The sequence below is a fragment of the Armigeres subalbatus genome, chromosome 3 (genome assembly GCF_024139115.2).
Source record: "Armigeres subalbatus isolate Guangzhou_Male chromosome 3, GZ_Asu_2, whole genome shotgun sequence".
NCBI lineage: Eukaryota > Metazoa > Arthropoda > Insecta > Diptera > Culicidae > Armigeres > Armigeres subalbatus.
This window is the reverse complement of record NC_085141.1, coordinates 395,339,593-395,358,652: the sequence shown is the minus strand read 5'-3', so window position 1 is coordinate 395,358,652 and position 19,060 is coordinate 395,339,593. Positions and strand designations below refer to the sequence as shown.

General features: G+C 40.3%; 2 protein-coding genes across 5 annotated transcripts in view; one reads left to right on the top strand and one right to left on the bottom strand.

Annotated features, from left to right (window-relative positions):
* Window positions 1–19,060, bottom strand: part of LOC134226859 (RNA-binding protein 24-A-like) — a 303,788-nt gene that overhangs the window by 191,468 nt on the left and 93,260 nt on the right. For 2 of the 4 annotated variants that reach the window (XM_062707905.1, XM_062707909.1), the window contains exon 1: window positions 1,757–2,668. The exons of the other annotated variants lie outside the window; for them this stretch is intronic. The gene's annotated coding sequence lies outside the window, so the exon portion shown is untranslated. Of the gene's footprint in view, window positions 1–1,756; window positions 2,669–19,060 lie in introns of those variants that run through there. 4 annotated transcript variants of the gene reach the window in all.
* LOC134222996 (uncharacterized) lies at window positions 6,394–8,754 on the top strand. Its single transcript, XM_062702136.1, has one exon. It carries the CDS (start codon window positions 6,394–6,396, stop codon window positions 8,752–8,754), a length of 2,361 nt encoding a protein of 786 aa, XP_062558120.1.

The window sequence follows — 19,060 nt, the reverse complement described above, 5'->3', positions numbered from 1 at the left end:
ATCCCCTCTTCCAAGGAATGTTTTGGAAATGTCGCTGGAAAATGCAAAAACCAAGCAACAAAAGAGAATAGCGATAAGCCTGTCCTCATCTGCAGAGGATAAATACAATGTTGCGTTCCATTTTATCCATTTTATATGGAGCGATAATTGTTGTGAACTTTTCAAACTACGATAACTTGCATATTTCAGAAGTTAAACACAAATCATATCAACAGACGGTTGAGTTTAAATCTAAATATTTATAACTGATAACCAAAACCATCATCGAAAACCGACTTTTTCTCTAAATGCGCGGCAGGCGATCATTGTCCTATTCTGTTGCAGTTTGGGACAATCGCTTGTTGCGAGTTCAGTTTGTCACAACATTTACAAGTGAGGACAATGTTGTTGTTTTACATTCCCAGCCCTCTTACAGAGGGGAGGGGTTTCGAACCACAATATTAGAAACATTTTTTGTCTTCAAAATCTCCACATACTAAATGAGATTCCATTTGCTTGATTATCTTTCGAGTTATGCAGAAATATCTTTTTTCTTTGTATGAGAACTGAAACCATCATAAGAACCTTCCCCGGCCCCAAAATCCCCAGCATACAAATTTTCACGCCGATCGGTAGTAGTTTCCGAGTCTATGTGGGCCGTCCGGATAGACAGAAATACACGTTTATAGATTATCATTATCATTATTATTTTTAATAGTATTATTGGCTGGCTCGTGTCTGAAAATTCTTATCAGATAAACTTTGTGTAAGGGAGAACAGTCCAAAATGCACCCCTTATACTTTGTCGATGTTTTCACCAAAAAAAAACAAGAATACTTAACGATTGTAATGTGCAGATGCAAAATTTACAAAACCAGCTACATTTGCTAATGATCTCCTATTCAAAACAACAAGGCTTTTGTGAAGAAAATTATTTTGAGCTTTTTAGTGGAATGTCTTCACTTGTCATAAGACGAGTTCGTACTATCGCATTAAATTCCACCACTTGATTGTATCTTGACAGATACGTATTTCGACCTCAACAGTAAGGCCGTCTTCAGTGTCTCGTACTTGACTCGACTAAGTCGAATTCAATGGGATTGTACAAACTCGTCTTATGACAAGTGAAGGCTTTTGTGACTTTCTAAAGCATTTATAATATGTTTTAAAATAGGGCCTGGGGAAAAACACCCGAAAGGTGGTGTAAATTACTCAATTGCATATAAAACAATGGTGAACGCATGATTGTTTGTTTTGTCTTAATGGATTAATTGAAACTTTGACGGGTGAGGTGAAAGAATCGCAGATGGTGAAATTTAAGTAAAAATGGAATTTGCCACTGTTCTCCCCTACACAAAATAAAGCACACAAGGTCATATCTAAATCCATAAAATATTTTTTCTGGGATTCGCATAGTATTTCAATGACTAAGATCAACTACTATTCAATGTCTCTGCCATGCCGATTCCAGACTTTAAGTACGAGAATGACACCGTTAACGATTATCTTAATGTTTGAGCAACTATGCAATTCCACTGATTATGCAATTTCGCTAGCTCTGAAGATTCAGTATGAAGCAAATTTGTATAATTCAGAGAAGTCAGTCAAAGTAATAAGTAAAACTTTGTTGAATTTGGAATAGCGCTGTTCCATATCCAATTAGCAATATCTTATAAACTTTTTCACAAATTCAAGCGTGTACAATTCAGATCCAAGCCACGCAAAACATTCAAAACAACTCCTAATCCCTGCGTAATAAAGTAACAAAACTTCTTACCCGAAACATTTATTGAGCACCAACACAACGGAAATTGCAGCATCCACAGTAACAGTTTCAGTAATCACAGTTGCTACTTCAAGCACCGTGCCCAACTTGTGTTAAATATTTAGCTTTGAACTCTGCACTCCTCGTCGTCGTCGTCGTCCTCAGCTCGTCACTCGTCACAGAGATTTCCACAGATTTGAAAAACCCTACAACACACCCTCGTGCTGTGTTGTCGACTTAAAACGAAATCACTTCTGCGCTTCCACTTTTGTCCTCTTTTCGTCCTCGTTCCCGTTGTGTGGTTGTCGGCGTCGTCGTCGTTTACGGTTTTAGTTGCACATCTGCAGATTTTTCGAAATCCTACTCATTTATATTTGTGTACGAACTCACTATTCTCTCGTCAGCGCAGCATCAGCATCCGCCACAGCAAATATGCCACCCTCTCGACACTCGCACGTTGTTCGACAGCGGAAAACGGCGACGACACAATGAACACTCAGAACAATTCCCGCTTGGCGCTTTTTATGCGCTGTTTTCCACAAAGGGGCTGATGCTGCACAATCTGATCTAGTAAATGAAACACAAAGCTACTTGAGCGCACTGTTGTAAATAATACTCTCTTATTGCTGATCTGGATTATTCATCATCATCAACATCATCTTCCCCGACGCGACAATGGCTCACTATCTGGTCGGTAATCGGTAGTTTTCACTTTTTTTCCGAAATCAAAAAACAGAACAACGCGAAGATTTCCCGGATAGTCCTCCTGATAGAGACACAACAACGCAGTTCACACAAAGCAGTGTGGCAAGCCTCGATTCACACCGGAGAGATAGCAATAGCTTCCTGGTCTAGCTTTCACAACACCGCAGGTCAAACGCGCGCGTCCAAGCCGAAATCCGTCGTTCAACTGAGAGCGACCTGAGTCATGCTACTCGGAACGACCCCCCTTATTCCTGCTCAATGATGAATGAGTGGGCAAAGTGAAAAACGAAAACAACGCTTTCCACGAGAACACAGTCGATAATGCGACCGGTGGTGGTAGTTGTGCAATCGCATATCGCATGTTCAGTCGCGCGCTCTTCTCTCTCTCTCCTTTTCCATTAATTTTCCTCGCTTTGTGTGGCGTTTACAACGCATTGGGTTTTCCACTCGGTTTTGTATTGGTGACTTATGCTCTCGTGGCGCATAGAGCAAGAGATTGGCACACGTAAGGACGACTTACAACTACAGGACAACACAACGGCTGAAAATGGAATCGAGAGTATTGGAGGTCGGGCAAACGATGATGAACAGCGGCATGTGCAGAGTAGGGTTTAGGCATTTCAGCTGCGTTTTAATTCACGCCATAGGCTTGGAAAACAAAAAAATGGCTGCATCAATTTTCAGCACTCGAACCGTATTAAATTGTCGACTTTTCAATAGCTGCTTTTGCCGACATAGTGGGGGAGCATGGTAGTTGCTTACCCAGGGTTCTGATTCAGAAAAAAAAAATTAATTTCACTTAGTGTACTGCCCATGATCGCATAATTGTAACATTTGCATTTTGGTTGATTTTGTAAATCGTTTGTCAATCCTCCCCACAAACTCAATCATTTCGAGCTTACCACAGATAAGCAAGATAGTAAAGCCTATTTTACTGTTGTGGGATTAGATGCAGTAAATTGAGCTTTATGAACGATTCACAGACTTTTTACAAAATCAACAAAAATTCGAGTGTTACAAATATGCAATCATGGGCAGTGTACAACAGGATAAATCTGAAATAGTCAGCAGCGAACTACCTCCGGTTGCAGAATCAATACCGCTACTCTAGATCATGGAATAATTACATAAGGACTTGAACTAATTTTGTAAGGAGATCTTCCACTTTTTTTTGCCCAAAATACAAGAATCGCCTGCAACAATCGTATAAAGGAGGAAAATTTCTTTGCTAATTTCAATTCCAATAACTAACAAACCACAGCTTCGCACAGCTAAAATTGTGTTGTCATTCTTTCAATTTCCTGCTAAAATTGGTTCTCCTAATAAAATACCGAATGGGAAGCACATATGAAAACACGTTGAATAAGTCATGCAGGTTGGACTCACACCTGTTTGACTGTTCCAAAAACGTGCTTATTTACGTGCGTTCCAAATTTCGTAGCTTATCCCAAAGGATTACGTTTCATAAGTATTAGATTGCCTATTGCGTTATAAACCTTGTGATCAACATGTTTGGCTCAAGACGCTAATTGATGCGTCAAATATTCTTGTATCTCATCACAGTAGCCCAAATTTAATACTTAATAACAAAAAATAAAATAAAACATTAGGCATTCAAGGTACCAACAAAACTCTCCATGCAAAATCCGGGTTACTATGGTTGAATCATGTTGGTCTATAAAGCACTGCACTGTACGAACTAATCTCTTTCTCTTTTGTTCTTCAAGAAAGTGATAAAACAACAAGGCCTGGACTGAAACTAGAACTGTAACTGGACATTCTGACAATTAGTGGCCTTGTTGTTTTCAAATTCACGATATGGGAAGAGGCCCCAAAACGCCCCCTCGAGGCAATACCCCTTTTGGGTAATCCCTCATATTTACCGTATTTGACATGGCCGTAACGAAACTAGACGTAAAATTATGTAGGTTAGGCAAAAAAAGTGTCCAAATATCAGATAGGAAGGCTGGAAAATCCGACAATTTCCACATTTTGACGAAGCATCTAACATTTCGGCGAGGCAAAACGCCCTAGGGCAACTAACCTACAACGTACTACGCGTCTCCACGCACTGTCCATACCAGAATGCTGATTCGCCGACGCGTGGTGCGTTGTTCCCTAATAGCTACCACCAAGAAGGCGTTTTGCCTCATAAGTTTCAACCGTCTAAGACGAGTTAAGTACTCTCCATTTAATTCCACCAATTATTTTCGATATCTTTGCAGATACGTATTTGGACCACTTAACTCGTCTTAGACGGTTGAATACAGTCCAGCTTTATATATTTTTCTCATAAGTTTTCCGGCAGCGAAATATCACCACTTTTTTTGAAATGTGAATATTATGAATATGATTAAGATTTTCTACAATTTCTAGATGGCATCAGTTAGCTTTATTGTTTAACTGTTGCATGAGGGAAAAATACCCATGAAAATCGTTACAGCCAAGACATTAAAGCAGTCTTTGCTTAGCTAGGGCATATTGCCCCTCCTTCCCCTAAAGATTGTCCGTGCAGTGCCTTATACAATATTGACGTAATCTGAAAAAGTTACCCCAAATTGAAAAATTAGAAAAATTGGCATATAAAAACTATAAAGGGAAAATCATGAAAAATGTCTCTCAAAGCGAGATGTTGTGCATGAAACATTAAAAGACAACTAACAAATTTAAATTTCAGTGATATCGCTTTATCACTAGTATTTATTTATAATTTATAATGTGTATAATGTTTGTTTACTGTTGCATTGTTTTGCGTTTTTCCTCTGCTGTTAATTTCAAATTAGTACGTGTAATACCGGTCTGTAAGTGGCGTGTTTTAGCTTTATCGCTAACGATTACGTGGTGCATACTAGTGCAGTGAAGAATCACGCGTAGTGAATTTGGAAATTGAGAAAATTCATCAACAATCGACGGGCGAGAAAAGTTTTTTTTTTGCTTTTGCATATACTGCGATCACGGTACAAGTGATCCGAAGTCGACTCGATTGTGCGAATTGTTTACTCTCGATCATAGTAGTTTCTGTATGTACGGTTGTCGGGAGTGCGAAAGTTCAAGCGCAAAATACGACAAGGTCCGCGTCCTCGAACACAATGTCTCTAGTATGCAGTTCCTGCGCAAATGAGATCGGTGACATTCTGTTGAGTGCCAAGGCTTCTGTAAAGCCATTTTCATCCCCGTTGTTGTGGTATTGCTGCTGATGCGTTTGAGGAAGTTATGAAAAACAAGCAAATTTTCTGGATGTGCTATTCGTGTACTAAACTGATGGATGACTTACGCTTCCGAAATACGACACGGGCGGCTTATGAGGTCGGACAAGTGCATGCGCTGAATTCTCATAGCGATATTATGCAAAACCTGAAGTTGGAGATTATGGATGAACTGAAAACCGAGATTAAGACGAACTTTGCCAAGCTGATAAACTCTAGCTCATTCACTCCGAAGTCTTTTAAGCCCACCGACATCCATCCTAGGTTTACCAAGGGCAGGAGACTGTTTAGAACGATCGATAACGCTGAACCTACTCCGAAGCCCTCGCTACAAGTTGGAACTGGAAGCACTCCGTCTCCGTCAATGGGGATAGCTACTGTTCCGCCTAATCAACCGAAGTTTTGGCTGTATTTATCCTGTATCGCGAGAGATGTGTCCACAGACCAAGTTCGCGCTCTCGCCATGAAACGCCTTGCGTCAGATGACATTCAAGTAATTCGACTGGTTGCTAAAGGAAGGGATATAAATACTTTGTCGTTTGTCTCGTTCAAAGTCGGTATGAACCTGGACCTGAAGTCCAAGGCTCTATCGACTTCTACGTGGCCGAGAGGAGTAGTTTATCGGGAGTTCACCGACAACAGATCCGGAGCAAATTTTTGGCGACCAGGACCTGCTGCAGTATGCGACGATCCATTGAGCACATCAATGGACGAAGTTATATTGATGGAATAAGTGATATGATAGATGGCTTCAGCTCTGCTCCGGGACGCACACTTGCCTCTACCCTCAAGGAAGTCCCTATCCCCCTCATCGTAGTCGCGCCTTTCCCGCCAGCGGCCAGCAGTCGTCCCGGCCCTACGCTTGAGATGGGAGACGGGATCTTCCGAACTCCTTCTACAGCTAAATTCCAGTCTTTGCATTCAGTCAACAAGATACTACAAAACGATGTACGCGTTCCAGGACGCACAAGTGCCACAAGCATAGAGGAAGCCCCTAATCCACTCAACACAGTCGTGCCCTTTCTGCCTACGATCATCAGCCGTCCTGGTCCTGTGTTTGAGATTGGAAACGGGGGCTTCCGCACTCCTCTTTCTGGCAATGAAGCCATGGATGATTCCACTCTCCCGTCCGAACTGCCGTTTAACTACACATCTAGGATCCAAATAATCAACCGTTCACCGGGATGCACGCCTGCTAGCTCAATGGAAGCCCTCAATCCGCTCATTGCAGTCGAGCCACTCCAGCCAGCGCTCCGCAGTCATCCCGGTCCTGTAATTGAGTCTGGCACGGAGGGCTTCCAAACCGTTATTGCAGGCAAGTACAATATCGTCCAGAACAATTCTCTTCCGGTAACATATGTTACTTCCAGTATCCAGCCAGTAGACGCTGATTCCAACCCCGAGCAGCCTGCCATATCATCCAACGTATCTAACAATTGCCTGCCGGTCAGAGGATCCATTTCGTCTGGTGAATTACCTGCTCATGCCTTGCGCATCTACTACCAGAATGTGCGCGGCCTCCGTACTAAGGTGGACTCTTTCTTTCTGGCTGCTAGTGAATGTGACTACGACGTAATTGTTTTGACGGAAACTTGGCTAGACGAACACATCCTCGGCATACAGCTATTCGGTCCTAAGTTTGCTGTTTACCGTACAGATCGTAATTCAGCTAACAGTACTAAGTCTCGCGGAGGAGGAGTCTTGATAGCAGTCTCAACACGCTGGAATAGCTACGTTGACTCTACATTGACAAGCATTGCATTGGAGCAGTTATGGATTAGAATTTCTACGGCCGATCGATTGGTTAGCATAGGAGTATTATATCTACCTCCAGACCGGCGTAGCGACATAAATTGTATTCGGGATCACATGAACTCTTTTAGCTCTATTAGTTCCAACCTGGACTTCAATGACTTCGTCTTGCAACTAGGAGACTATAATCAACCGAACTTGGAATGGGTTGCATCGGAAGACGGGTTTATGCATGTGAACCCTCAATCTGTTTTGTCCACCAGTAGCTCCGCATTGGTCGATGGTTTTTCGTTCAATTGCTTGACTCAGCTTAATGGAGTGGCTAACAGAAATGGTCGGTTTCTGGATCTCGTCCTCGCCAACGATGCAGCTAAATCTACTTGCACCGTTTCCGAAGCCATCGAACCTCTCATCTACCTGGATGCTGACCATCCCGCTCTGGACATAGTCGTCAACCTTCCGGGCCTGTTTACGTTTGACGATGCTTCTGACGTGCACCAAATGTACGACTACCGCCGAGCTGATTATGATAGTATTTGTGATGCTATTTCATGTATTGACTGGTCACCCATCGAGATTGACGTATGTGTAGATGATGCTGTTAATTATTTCACTCGCCAAATTCATCGTATAATTGCGGAGCACGTGCCCCTGTGTCGCCCGAAGCCTAAACCTCCCTGGTCGAACAGTCGTCTGCGTCAGCTAAAGCGAAGTAGGGCAAAAGCATTGCGACAGTACTGCAAGAATCGCACGCTGATTACGAAGCAGGAGTTCAACCGTTCCAGTACTGCATATCGTGTATACAATCGATTCCTTTATCGTCGTTACGTGCTTCGAACACAATCATCACTCCGTAGAAACCCCAAACGTTTTTGGTCGTTTGTTAACTCCAAACGAAAGGAAGTTGGTCTGCCTTCGTGCTTGCATCTGGGTGAAGAAATCGCCAGTTCTGAGCTGGAAAAATGTAATTTATTCGTTCGACATTTCCTAAGTACATTCAATGCCACCAGGGCCACCGCCGATCAAATAGCTGTTGCAAATCAATTCACGCCTAGAAATGTTTTAGATTTACATGCGTTTATAATCGATGAGCAGACCGTTCTGTCAGCCATCAGAAAATTGAAAAGCTCGTACACTGCCGGCCCGGATGGTATTCCGTCTTCTGTGCTCAAGAATTGTTCGAACTCGCTGGCTACCCACTTAGCTAGGATTTTCACACTGTCGCTCCAGGAGGGTGAGTTTCCTGATGAATGGAAGATGTCGCACATGTTTCCCGAATGTACAAAATTACCGAGGCATCACATCCTTATGTTCTTGCTCCAAACTATTCGAGATAATCATGAATGACGTTTTATTCAGTGCCAGTAAAGCGTACATCTCTACTGCACAGCACGGCTTCTATCCAAAGCGATCTGTAGAAACGAATTTAATAGAGTTTGTTTCGCTGTGTGTTCGCACCATGGACTCCGGTGGTCAAGTTGATGCAGTTTATACGGATTTGAAAGCAGCGTTCGACCGCGTCGACCATGGAATATTGCTTGCAAAGTTAGAACAACTTGGAGTTAGTCGCCATCTAGTGTGCTGGTTCAAATCATATCTGTCGAACCGATTGCTTTCTGTGAAAATCGGTTCTTCACAGTCTGAATACTTCTCCAATACTTCTGGTGTACCACAAGGAAGTAATCTGGGGCCTCTCTTGTTCACGCTGTTTATCAACGCATTTTCCCGCCTTCTACCTCCTGGTTGTCGTTTGTTTTATGCGGATGATGTTAAAATGTTTAAGATTATCAACAGCATCGAGGATTGTGAAGAACTGCAATCGCATGTGGATAGAATGGCGAACTGGTGTTCTGCTAATCTCCTGACGCTCAGTATTCAAAAATGTAATGCCATTTCCTATTATCGGAAACACAAGCCGATAGTTTTTGACTATTGTATCTCTGGTACTACCCTCGAAAGAGTGAATAGGATTAAGGATTTAGGAGTCACACTGGATCAAGACATGACATTCAAGCCGCACTATAACGACATCATCGCAAAAGCTAATCGGCAACTCGGATTCATTTTCAAACTATCTGAAGACTTCCGGGATCCTCATTGCCTAAAATCTCTGTACTGCTCTTTAGTTCGTTCTATCCTTGAATTTTGTGCTGTAGTTTGGAGCCCTTATCATAGCGTCTGGATCTCAAGGCTAGAAACCGTGCAGCGTAGATTCGTGCGTTATGCACTTCGGCACCTTCCATGGAGGGATCCCGTTCATCTTCCCGCATATGAGGATCGATGTAGACTACTTGGTATTGACACTCTTCAAATGAGAAGGAATAGATCGCAGGTTGCCTTCGTGGCCAAAATCGTGACTGGTGAAATTGACTCTCCGGAACTTCTCATGAGGTTAAATCTTTATGCTCCGGAACGAACAATGCGTCAACGAGATTTCCTGCACCTTTCTCCGCGTAATCGAATGTATGGCATGAATGAACCTTTCCGTGCTGCTGCGGCTGCTTTTAACAACATTTATAGGCTATTTGATTTTAACTTACCATTGACCACTTTTTTAAGAAGATTGTAATCGTTTAATGTATATTTGTTTAAATTTACTATATTCATTAAGACTACCAAATGTCAGATGAATCAATACAATAAACATAAACATAAACATAAACATAATAATTTATTTTTAATATACTTTCTTGCCCCCCGGTGCGGAACATACTTGCGATACATTTCATGCATCATAATCCATTTTTTGGCTCACGTTGTCTTCTCTTGAGCCTCTTCCTGATGGAGTTCAACTTTTTAAGGTCTTCTGAATCGTAGTTTTATAAAAATACATGAATATTAGTGCTTGGTACTATTTCCTTCTAACTTCCAAAAACTTTGAAACCAAATCCACAACCAACATTGAAGGCTGGATCACAATAACGCGTTGCGCGTCGTGCTGGGCGTTGAAGTCAGCGTTTTGTACTGGATGGATTCAAAAATGCATGATTTATTGCTCATCATATGAAGTGAGAAAATTATTATCGATCTTCGTATTCAGAAAGAATATAAAATCGGCTATAACATTTATTATAAAAATCCTGCATTCTTCCATAAGTTTTAGAAAACTAGTACCATACATCTGAATTTCTAAACAAATTCTCTCTGAAACAATATTTATTATAAAATAGGCAGAAAAAAACAATATGCAAGCTTTTTTCCGGAATTCCCTCGACAATTGCTATAGGCAACATTCTTTAGAAATTCTTCGGCAATGTCTTCAGGAATTCCACCTTCATTTTCGCCGAGAATAGATCCGAAAATTGCACCATTATTTACTCCAAGAAATCCTCCACGAACTCCTTTATAAGTTCTGCAGGGAGTTCTTCAGATAATTATTTCGTGCTGTTTCTCAAAAATTTATGAAAAATTGCGCCTTGGAATTCCTAAGAATATTCCGTGAAAATTCCACAGAATTGTCAGTAAACATTCCTGAGAATCTCGCGAAAAATCTTCGAATTTCTTGTGTGAATTCCATAAAATTTTCCGTGAAAGTTTCGAATAATTTCTTGTAAAAAATTCAAAGAAGAACGAGAACTATTCTGGTAGTTACACTCCGGGTGTTCCTTTGGAAATTCTTCCGGGAGTTTCTTCAGAAATTCCTTCGGAAGTTCCTTCGAGAATTCCTCCGAGAGTTCCTCCGGGAATTCCACCGGCAATTTATCCGGGAGTTTCTCCGGGAATTCCACCAGTAGCTCTTCCAGGAAATAATTCAGGCTTTTTTCAGGAAGTCATTTGGGCTTTCTTCAGAAATTTAGCTTGAAATTCCTCTCGAAGTTCCTCCAGGAGCTCCTCCGGCAGTTGCTTCGGGAATTCCTCCAGCAGTTTCACCGGCAGTTCCGTCGGGTGTTCTTCTGAGGAGGAACTCCCAGAGTAATTTGCGGAGGAACTACCGGAGGAATTTCGGGAGGAATTCTCGGAGAAATTATCAGAGGAATGCTAGGATGAACTGCTGGTGGAACTTCTGGAGGAATTTCTTGAAGAACTACATGAAGAATTTACGGAGGAAATCCTGGAGGAATTCCTGGAGGAAGTCTCCTGTATGAACTCCCAAATGAACTTCCGTAAGAATTCCTGGAAGAAAGCCTAAATGAATTCCCGGAGGAATTTTCAGAGGAACAGCCGGTGGAATACCCGGAGTTGAATTTCTAGAGGAACTTCCAAAATCCCATTTCCCGTGAAATTCTTGCCAAATATTCTCCAGGAATTTCCTGTGAAGTTCCTGGAGGGACTCCCGGAGGAACTCTTGGAAAAACTCCTGGAAGAGCTCCTGGAGGAACTCCCACAAGCAGCTCTTCCGAAGGAATTCCCACAAGGGAGTCCTGAAATAATTCTTTAAAAAGTTCCTGAGGGAATTTTCGGAGAAATGCCAGGAGGAATTAATGCAGAAATTCCCAGATGAATTCCAGAAAGTAATCTCAGATAAATTGCTGAAGAAATTACCGGATGAATTCCCAGGGGTTTGTTCTGAAGAAATTCCTGGAAGAACTCTTGGGAAATATCCTGAAGGAACTCTGGAAAGAATTCTAGGATAATTCCGTTGAAAAATCCCCGGAGAAATTCCTGAAGGAATTGCTGGAGAAGTCCTGAAGGAATTCCCGGAAAAATACCTGGAAGAATTTCCGAGGCAATAATTGTACGAATTCCTGGAGAAATTCCTAAAGAAGTTTCTAGGGGAATTCTTGAAGGATATTCTGAAGTAATTGCGGAAAAAAATTCCAGAATGAAATCCTAGAGGATTTCGCTATTAAATTTATGGAGGTTTAATGTTCCTGGAGGAATGCCCGGAGAAGTTCCTAGAAGAATTTCCGAAGGAATTTCTTATTGATTTACAAGTGAAATTATGGAGCGAAATCGGAGGATTTCCGTCATAAATTTCTGAAGAAACTTCTGGTGGAATCTTGGGAGGGAATTCCGTATGTATACTTGAAGGAACTCTCGAATGCATTCCTGAAGGAAATGCCGGAGATTTTTCTGGAAGAATAGCCGAAGAAATGTCTAAAAATAAAAGGAGAGAAGAAAAAAAATCTTCAAGGAATTTCCAATTACATGAGAAGGATATTTGAACAATTTTCAGAGGAATTTATTGATAACTTATCGGAGGAATTTAGAAGTTCCCAGGAAAGTCTCTAGAAGGATGTCAGGGAGAATTCTTGAGCCCGAAATGTTTCGAGTTGTTTTGAACTTTCATATATTATGGACCCTGTACCCAAATAATTTTTTGGGAATCTTTTGAATTTCAACCTATTTCTAAATATGATTAGATCGTAAAGTGCACATGTTCAAGGGAATTCACTTCAGTAGCCGTTCAATGTGTTCATTCGTTTTACCGTGCGGGACCGAAATCCGTACAGCACCGAAATCCGTCCATATCATGAGATATCAATGAATTAAAGGGTGTTAAAGGTAATTAATATAGAAATAATTTATCTTATCCGAATCAGATACTTGGCAGTAAGCTTCTAGAGCAAAGAAATGGAAAAAAGGCTTTGAAATTAAAACAACAAAAATCAAAAACAAATCGCCACCCACCAAACGCGGAGTTTTTGCCGTCATTTTGTTTTCGGGTACCTAGAGCATAATTGCACCAAAAGGAACTGTGTTTTAATTGCTAATTGCGAATCATTACATAAGATAAGCGGAATACAAATCGAAGGGATCGCTTCTCAAGGTGCTTATCGAGTTCTTTAGTCTTTAGTTAGTTTAGTCAATCAGACTGCTTTAATTTAAATATTTAGTTAAATAATAGCTGTACGGATTTTGATCCTTCGATTCAAAATCCGTCCACGGTGGACGGATTTCGAGTCAGGAGTAGTAGATTTTATCCATGATTTTATCATGTTTTTCGTAGTTTTTAATGAGTAAATGTGAAACACTTCAAAACTAGAAGCCTTCATGCTCCTGTGTCAGTGACAAACGTTTTATTTACATTCGATTCCTATTTTCTAATGATTTTTTCATATACTAAGGTGCTTAAGTGTACGGATTTCGATTTCGGTAATCATTTTTTTTTATCTATTTTAATAAACTATTTTACGAAAATCTACATAAAGTACAACGTAAACATTGGACTGATGAATAATTCACACTGAAGTCGTGCTGTCTGAGATGGTCAAGGTTTTTGAATGATTTTCATAAGCACAGAAATGGCTTGGATCGAAGCAATGCAGTGAATAACAAAACATGATATGGATTTGATTGATATAAGATATAAGATACATCTATGCTATAGATAAAAACAAACTTCTAACACGAGCTCTTAATCAATTAGGTATTACAAATAACATAACATGACATCCTCATGATATTTTAGTGCAGTATATTGATTTTATCGTCTGATCTTTTATCTCTCATATCAATCATGTCCATATCTCTTTTTGCTATGAAATAACGATTTGTTCAGTTCAATCGGGGATTAAACCACCCGACTTGGACATAAATTTACAATGTTGTTAAAACTCATATGTGAATATGTACATTATGTGGTAGATAATGATTTGAAAAATGTATTGGAGGTAACCACTTTCCCTTCGATGGGACTCGAACCCACGACCCTCAGTACGCTACACTGCTGTTTTAACCAACTAAGCTACGAAGAACCTCCGTCGGCCTTCGCAACCTAGAGGCTACTGAACGAGCTCGAGATTCCCAAATTGGACGCATAGTCAAATCATTCGCAATCCATTTCTCAAGCCAACACTTCCACATCCATAACGAGTCACATAAATATAGGTACGCACTCAATTTTCTTACAATTATATTTGTTTTGAGCGCTTTTCTCGCAGCTTCCTGTAAGTTGAAAAATTAATTTCGTTTTTATTATTCAAGTTATGACGATAAAAAGAAGGAAAGTTTGGGCGAATATTATAGCACTCAGCAGCGAACTTAATCTAGATAAAGATATCTAGCTCACATCAAGTAATTATATTACAAAAAATATTAATTTGTACATTGCATGAAAATGGTCAGACTGACAGCGATCATGGTCCCCCGGATTACAGTATTTTAATTCGCTACCTTTTTTACTACATGTTAAAGGAACTTCTAGAAATGTTGGTTTAATAAATGTTGAATTGAAGAATTGCTACCAAAAATCAGCCAAATCCATTATGAATGATTTTTTGAATTCGATCAATTATGTCAGTGGTCCCCAGCATGCTTACTATCGAGGGCCGAGGGTAAATTTGTAACATTTGTTTTTAATTCCATATAGAATTTTAAATCATAATAAAAATACTATTGTATATCTGTTATGTATCTTATAATAAAAACAACATTTTGTATTCCCGGAGACTAGCCAGTCTTGGGTTGAATGTCTCCCTAATATAGACTATTGTCTACATTTTGTGTTCCTGTGAATCTTTTCAATTAACATACTTGCAAGGAGACTATTCTACAGGCATTATTGTCGTAGCTCACCTTTAGTCAAAACTACTGTTTTTGTGATGACAGGCCGCAGGAAAAGGCTCAGAGGGCCACATGCGGCCCGCGGCCCACTTTGGGGATCACTGATTTATGTTGACGAAAATTCACATACATCAAATAACTTTCCCCAAATCGATCGACATTCATTAGTCTAGTAATCGTTTAAGAGCCGTAGAAATGTAAACCATTTATTCAGAATTCCACAGATTTCAAGAAAAACTTAGGGTTACGGATGGTATGCCCGGGAGGGTCTTATTCCCGGCATAGGCTTCAAAACCAAGAATGTATATAAATAAGGTTTTGCCAAAACCCCTACGTAATCGTTTGTGCTCACTATAGAAATGACGATGCAGCTAGTTAAAATTGAACTTAAGGCTGTAATTGCGGCTTTAGAGGGGTATGCCGGAACGCAATAGCCTGCCGGGAATACCTGCCAATACATTACTTGCAATTATTTTCAAAGATATTTAATTTTTCTTGTCCCATATCACCCTCCCCACTTACGCCAATGGTGCTAACACAAACCTATGGCCTGTGGCATAAGTTCCCATATCATACCATCCCTCTCCTTCTTACCAACATCAACAAATAATTCTCAGACATCATCGTCTATCCGTACACTGATCCCGTTTACCGGAGCTCTCACGCTCTTCGAATTTTCTTATGCTTCATCACTATGCTCTTGCTCTCTGTGTTTTTGAATTATTCCTTTTTGGTCGGAGCTTTCGGTTTTCGCTAAGCAGCAGTGAACGAAGCGAATCCCAGCCCAGTCATCGTCGTCCACAGAGGTAGGTACTATTAAGGCTTCCTTGTTCGAATTCCGTACGGTACGTGTGCGTAATAATATCGCTCATAACGTTCCACCGACGAACATACACACCCGCTGATTATGTGTTATGTATGTATGGTTTTCTTTTTTGTTGCGTAGAACCGTTCGTTCGCTCTGTTTTGGTCTCATCTGCCTGACTGTTAAAGCGTATTCGGCAGCGTACGACAAGCTACAGCAGGTCACATCCGAAAGGCAAGCTTGACGGGGGGTTCGTTTTGACGAAAAGCCAGCATAATGGGACGTGACGTGTTTCTTATGCTGGTTGAGAATAAGGATCAGAAAGGGATTCAAGAGCAACATCAGAATCATCTTCGTGAACTCGTTGTCGGTCACAGAAGGAGGTCACATTTTGTTCGAGTTGGGATGGTTGCATTCGATTTGAGGTCGATGCTGGGGGGGATGATTCGATTCTAGAAAGTGATTTCTGGAGTTGGGCTGTTCATTCATATGAATTGGGTAAAAATACAAATGAATTATACAATGTTTGAGAAGTACACTCCTACGACTTCTACATACTTTTTTTAGGTCTAGTCCAGTTAATAAAATTCAATCATTTATATGGCCACATTCCTTCAACTTAAGCCTTCATTGACGACATAAGTCAGACTGTCTATCCCATTCGGCATTCACGTCTTCTTTTCTGGCTCTTACTGTGAAATGAGGATAATTGGAGGATTTAAAAGGACAGCACGTTCTTTTGGACAGCTGCTTCACACATGGTACCATCATTTAAAAGGACACTCATCCCAGACTTCGTGCTCTTTTTCTTGTGGATTATGCTTTCCTACAAGATAGGTACAAGATACATATTTTTGCCAGCATCATATCGAGATCTATGTAGGTATGTGTGCTTCAGAAATTGCCAGTTCTCCGACAAAAAACTGTGCCTTATCTTTATTGGCACCTTTACACGATTTTTTTCGCTCCTATAAGCAACCAAACAGAACAGACAATCGCCTCAGATTTCTTTTACACCGCATAACAAATTGAAGCCTCGAAAAATTTATTACATTTTCACACAATTGGATTCCGAACTGCTATACCTCGCTTCCCAATCATGTACCACCATCGTCGATTAATCTGGTATGAGTGTATTGAATCGCTATTCCTTTGTAACCAGCTTCGTCCTATCACATTACTGCTATCGCTTCTGCTCCATTGAACGGCGAGCATGAGTGTATCCTGCTGGCTGCCTAAACCCAACCGAAGCACACAGGATGACACATCATGCACCGTTTGGGAATGATGACGACGAAAATTCCGAACAAAGGTACAGGCAGTTTATATCGGCTGGTGGTGCGATTTTATGTTTATGACCCTTTACCGCGCCGGCGACATTTGGTCTGCTGACGAGAGGACAAGCACGACAAGTCTGATGACTTTATGTTCAAGCTCCCCTTTTCTCGCCAGTCCTAAAAGGGAGATGCCTTCTTGTCGTCATTCTTGGCAGAACGAGCTCCATGTTGGTAGTAGAATAATGGCTAGATGAGGTGCTGCAACTAATTCGATTTTTAGGTTATTATAATCAATTGTCTTTTCGTCGGAGGAGTAATAGTTTGAACGAGAGATCACGATGGAATTAAGAAAATTAAATTAAGGCATTTGCGAACCTGAAGCACCATAAAGCCGTATTTTAAATGTGATAACAATTATTATGTCCATAAAAACCCACATAATTTTAAGATAGGAAATTAAGATGTCCATTCAGATGATTGTTTTAAATCAATACAAAATCTGTGGAATGGAGTTTGTCATCATTGGTTTGAAATCTCTCATCTAGAGTTTAAATTATTCATGTTTTTCACGAGATTCGCCAGCCTCGGACTGTTTTATTGTTGATTGATAAAAGCTGGAGTTTGGAGATTTATGCCGTTTGGTGGAATTACACCTCCACTGGGACATTGTCGCCACTTACATAGATATTAGTTTTGAGCTTTTTTTAAGCTCAAATATCACTTTCGCATTCGTGTATCGTGATGCTATTTAGCACGATGATACTTTAATGCCCAGGGAAGTCGAAAAAATGTCCAACCTGAAATTTTCCTTGAGTGGATAAGCTAACTTATACACGATCTTACTTTGTAGTCGCGCAACTTAGTGCTACTGAGGAATAATGAAAAATGTGTTATCATTAAAAGTTACTGCAACTTGGGCTCTAACTCTGTAACTAGCGAATCTGTAAGACAGTGTTGCAGAAAATTACGCACGTAAATTCTAACATACATGTTAAAATCCAGCTTCTGAAATGAGTTATTGACAAATTTAAACCAATATAGCTATGTATGTAGATCGCAATAATCATTTCTCCTTTGAATTTTAGAAACTTACTGATGAGTTTGATTTATTTTTTATTTCAGGCGTGTCACCGGGCGCCAAAAAAGCCTCTTCCTTATTTTGACATTATTTTTTAGAAATCTTAAGCACGGATGAGACAATTCTTTCTGCCTTTTATTGCGCTGCCTTCTGCCTTATTAAAGAACAGCTAAAACATACCTACGCTGATTTTCATAATTTAGAATCTTTTGGATGAACAATAAATGTAGTTGTAAAAAAAACGACATAAAACGGTTAAATACTATTTCGCCGAAAAACATTTCGCGGTATGACATTCCACGAAATGTATCAACTCTCCGAAACACATTTCGCGGAATGCATCTTTTTCCGCATGACATGCCATTTGGCGGAATTCAGTTGGATTAATAATTGTTGATAATTATTATCATTGAAATATTTACCGATTTATGCTTAATTACATGCAATCCGGGCTAAATTCTTTTGCATCCGGTCGGTATAACGCAAAGTGAGGAAACAATGCCTTCTTGAAATGGACACGTTTGCTCGGTATAAAGAAAAGAAAGGAGATAGTCCCTCCTATGAATTAACGCATCTGCCCGGTATAAAGCAAAGGGAAAGATTATGTCTACTTTACGTCTGTCCTATAGAGATGGCCAGGTTTCACATTTTGCAAACCCAACCCCGACCCGAACTTGATTTGTAAATTTTCTTCAAACATGAACCTCACCCGAAACTATTTTTTTTTTAATTATCAAGCCTGAACCTGAACCGTACCCGAGAATTTTTGTATTCGTAAACCCGTTCTCGACCCGAACCCGATATAATTTAATTATTTAAGCCCGCACTAAAGTTTTGCCCGGAACATTGAAACCAGATATTTCCTGGTTATTTTTAAATCGAAAAAAAATTAAGCCCAAACAACGAACTAGCCACACAATTAACAAAACTGAATAAAATAATATTCAGTATTTTATTTCTTAAACCCGACCCGGACCCGATCTCACAAACCCTCGGGTTCGGGTTGTACTAATTTGTCAAACACGTCGGATTCGGGTTTCAGGTTTT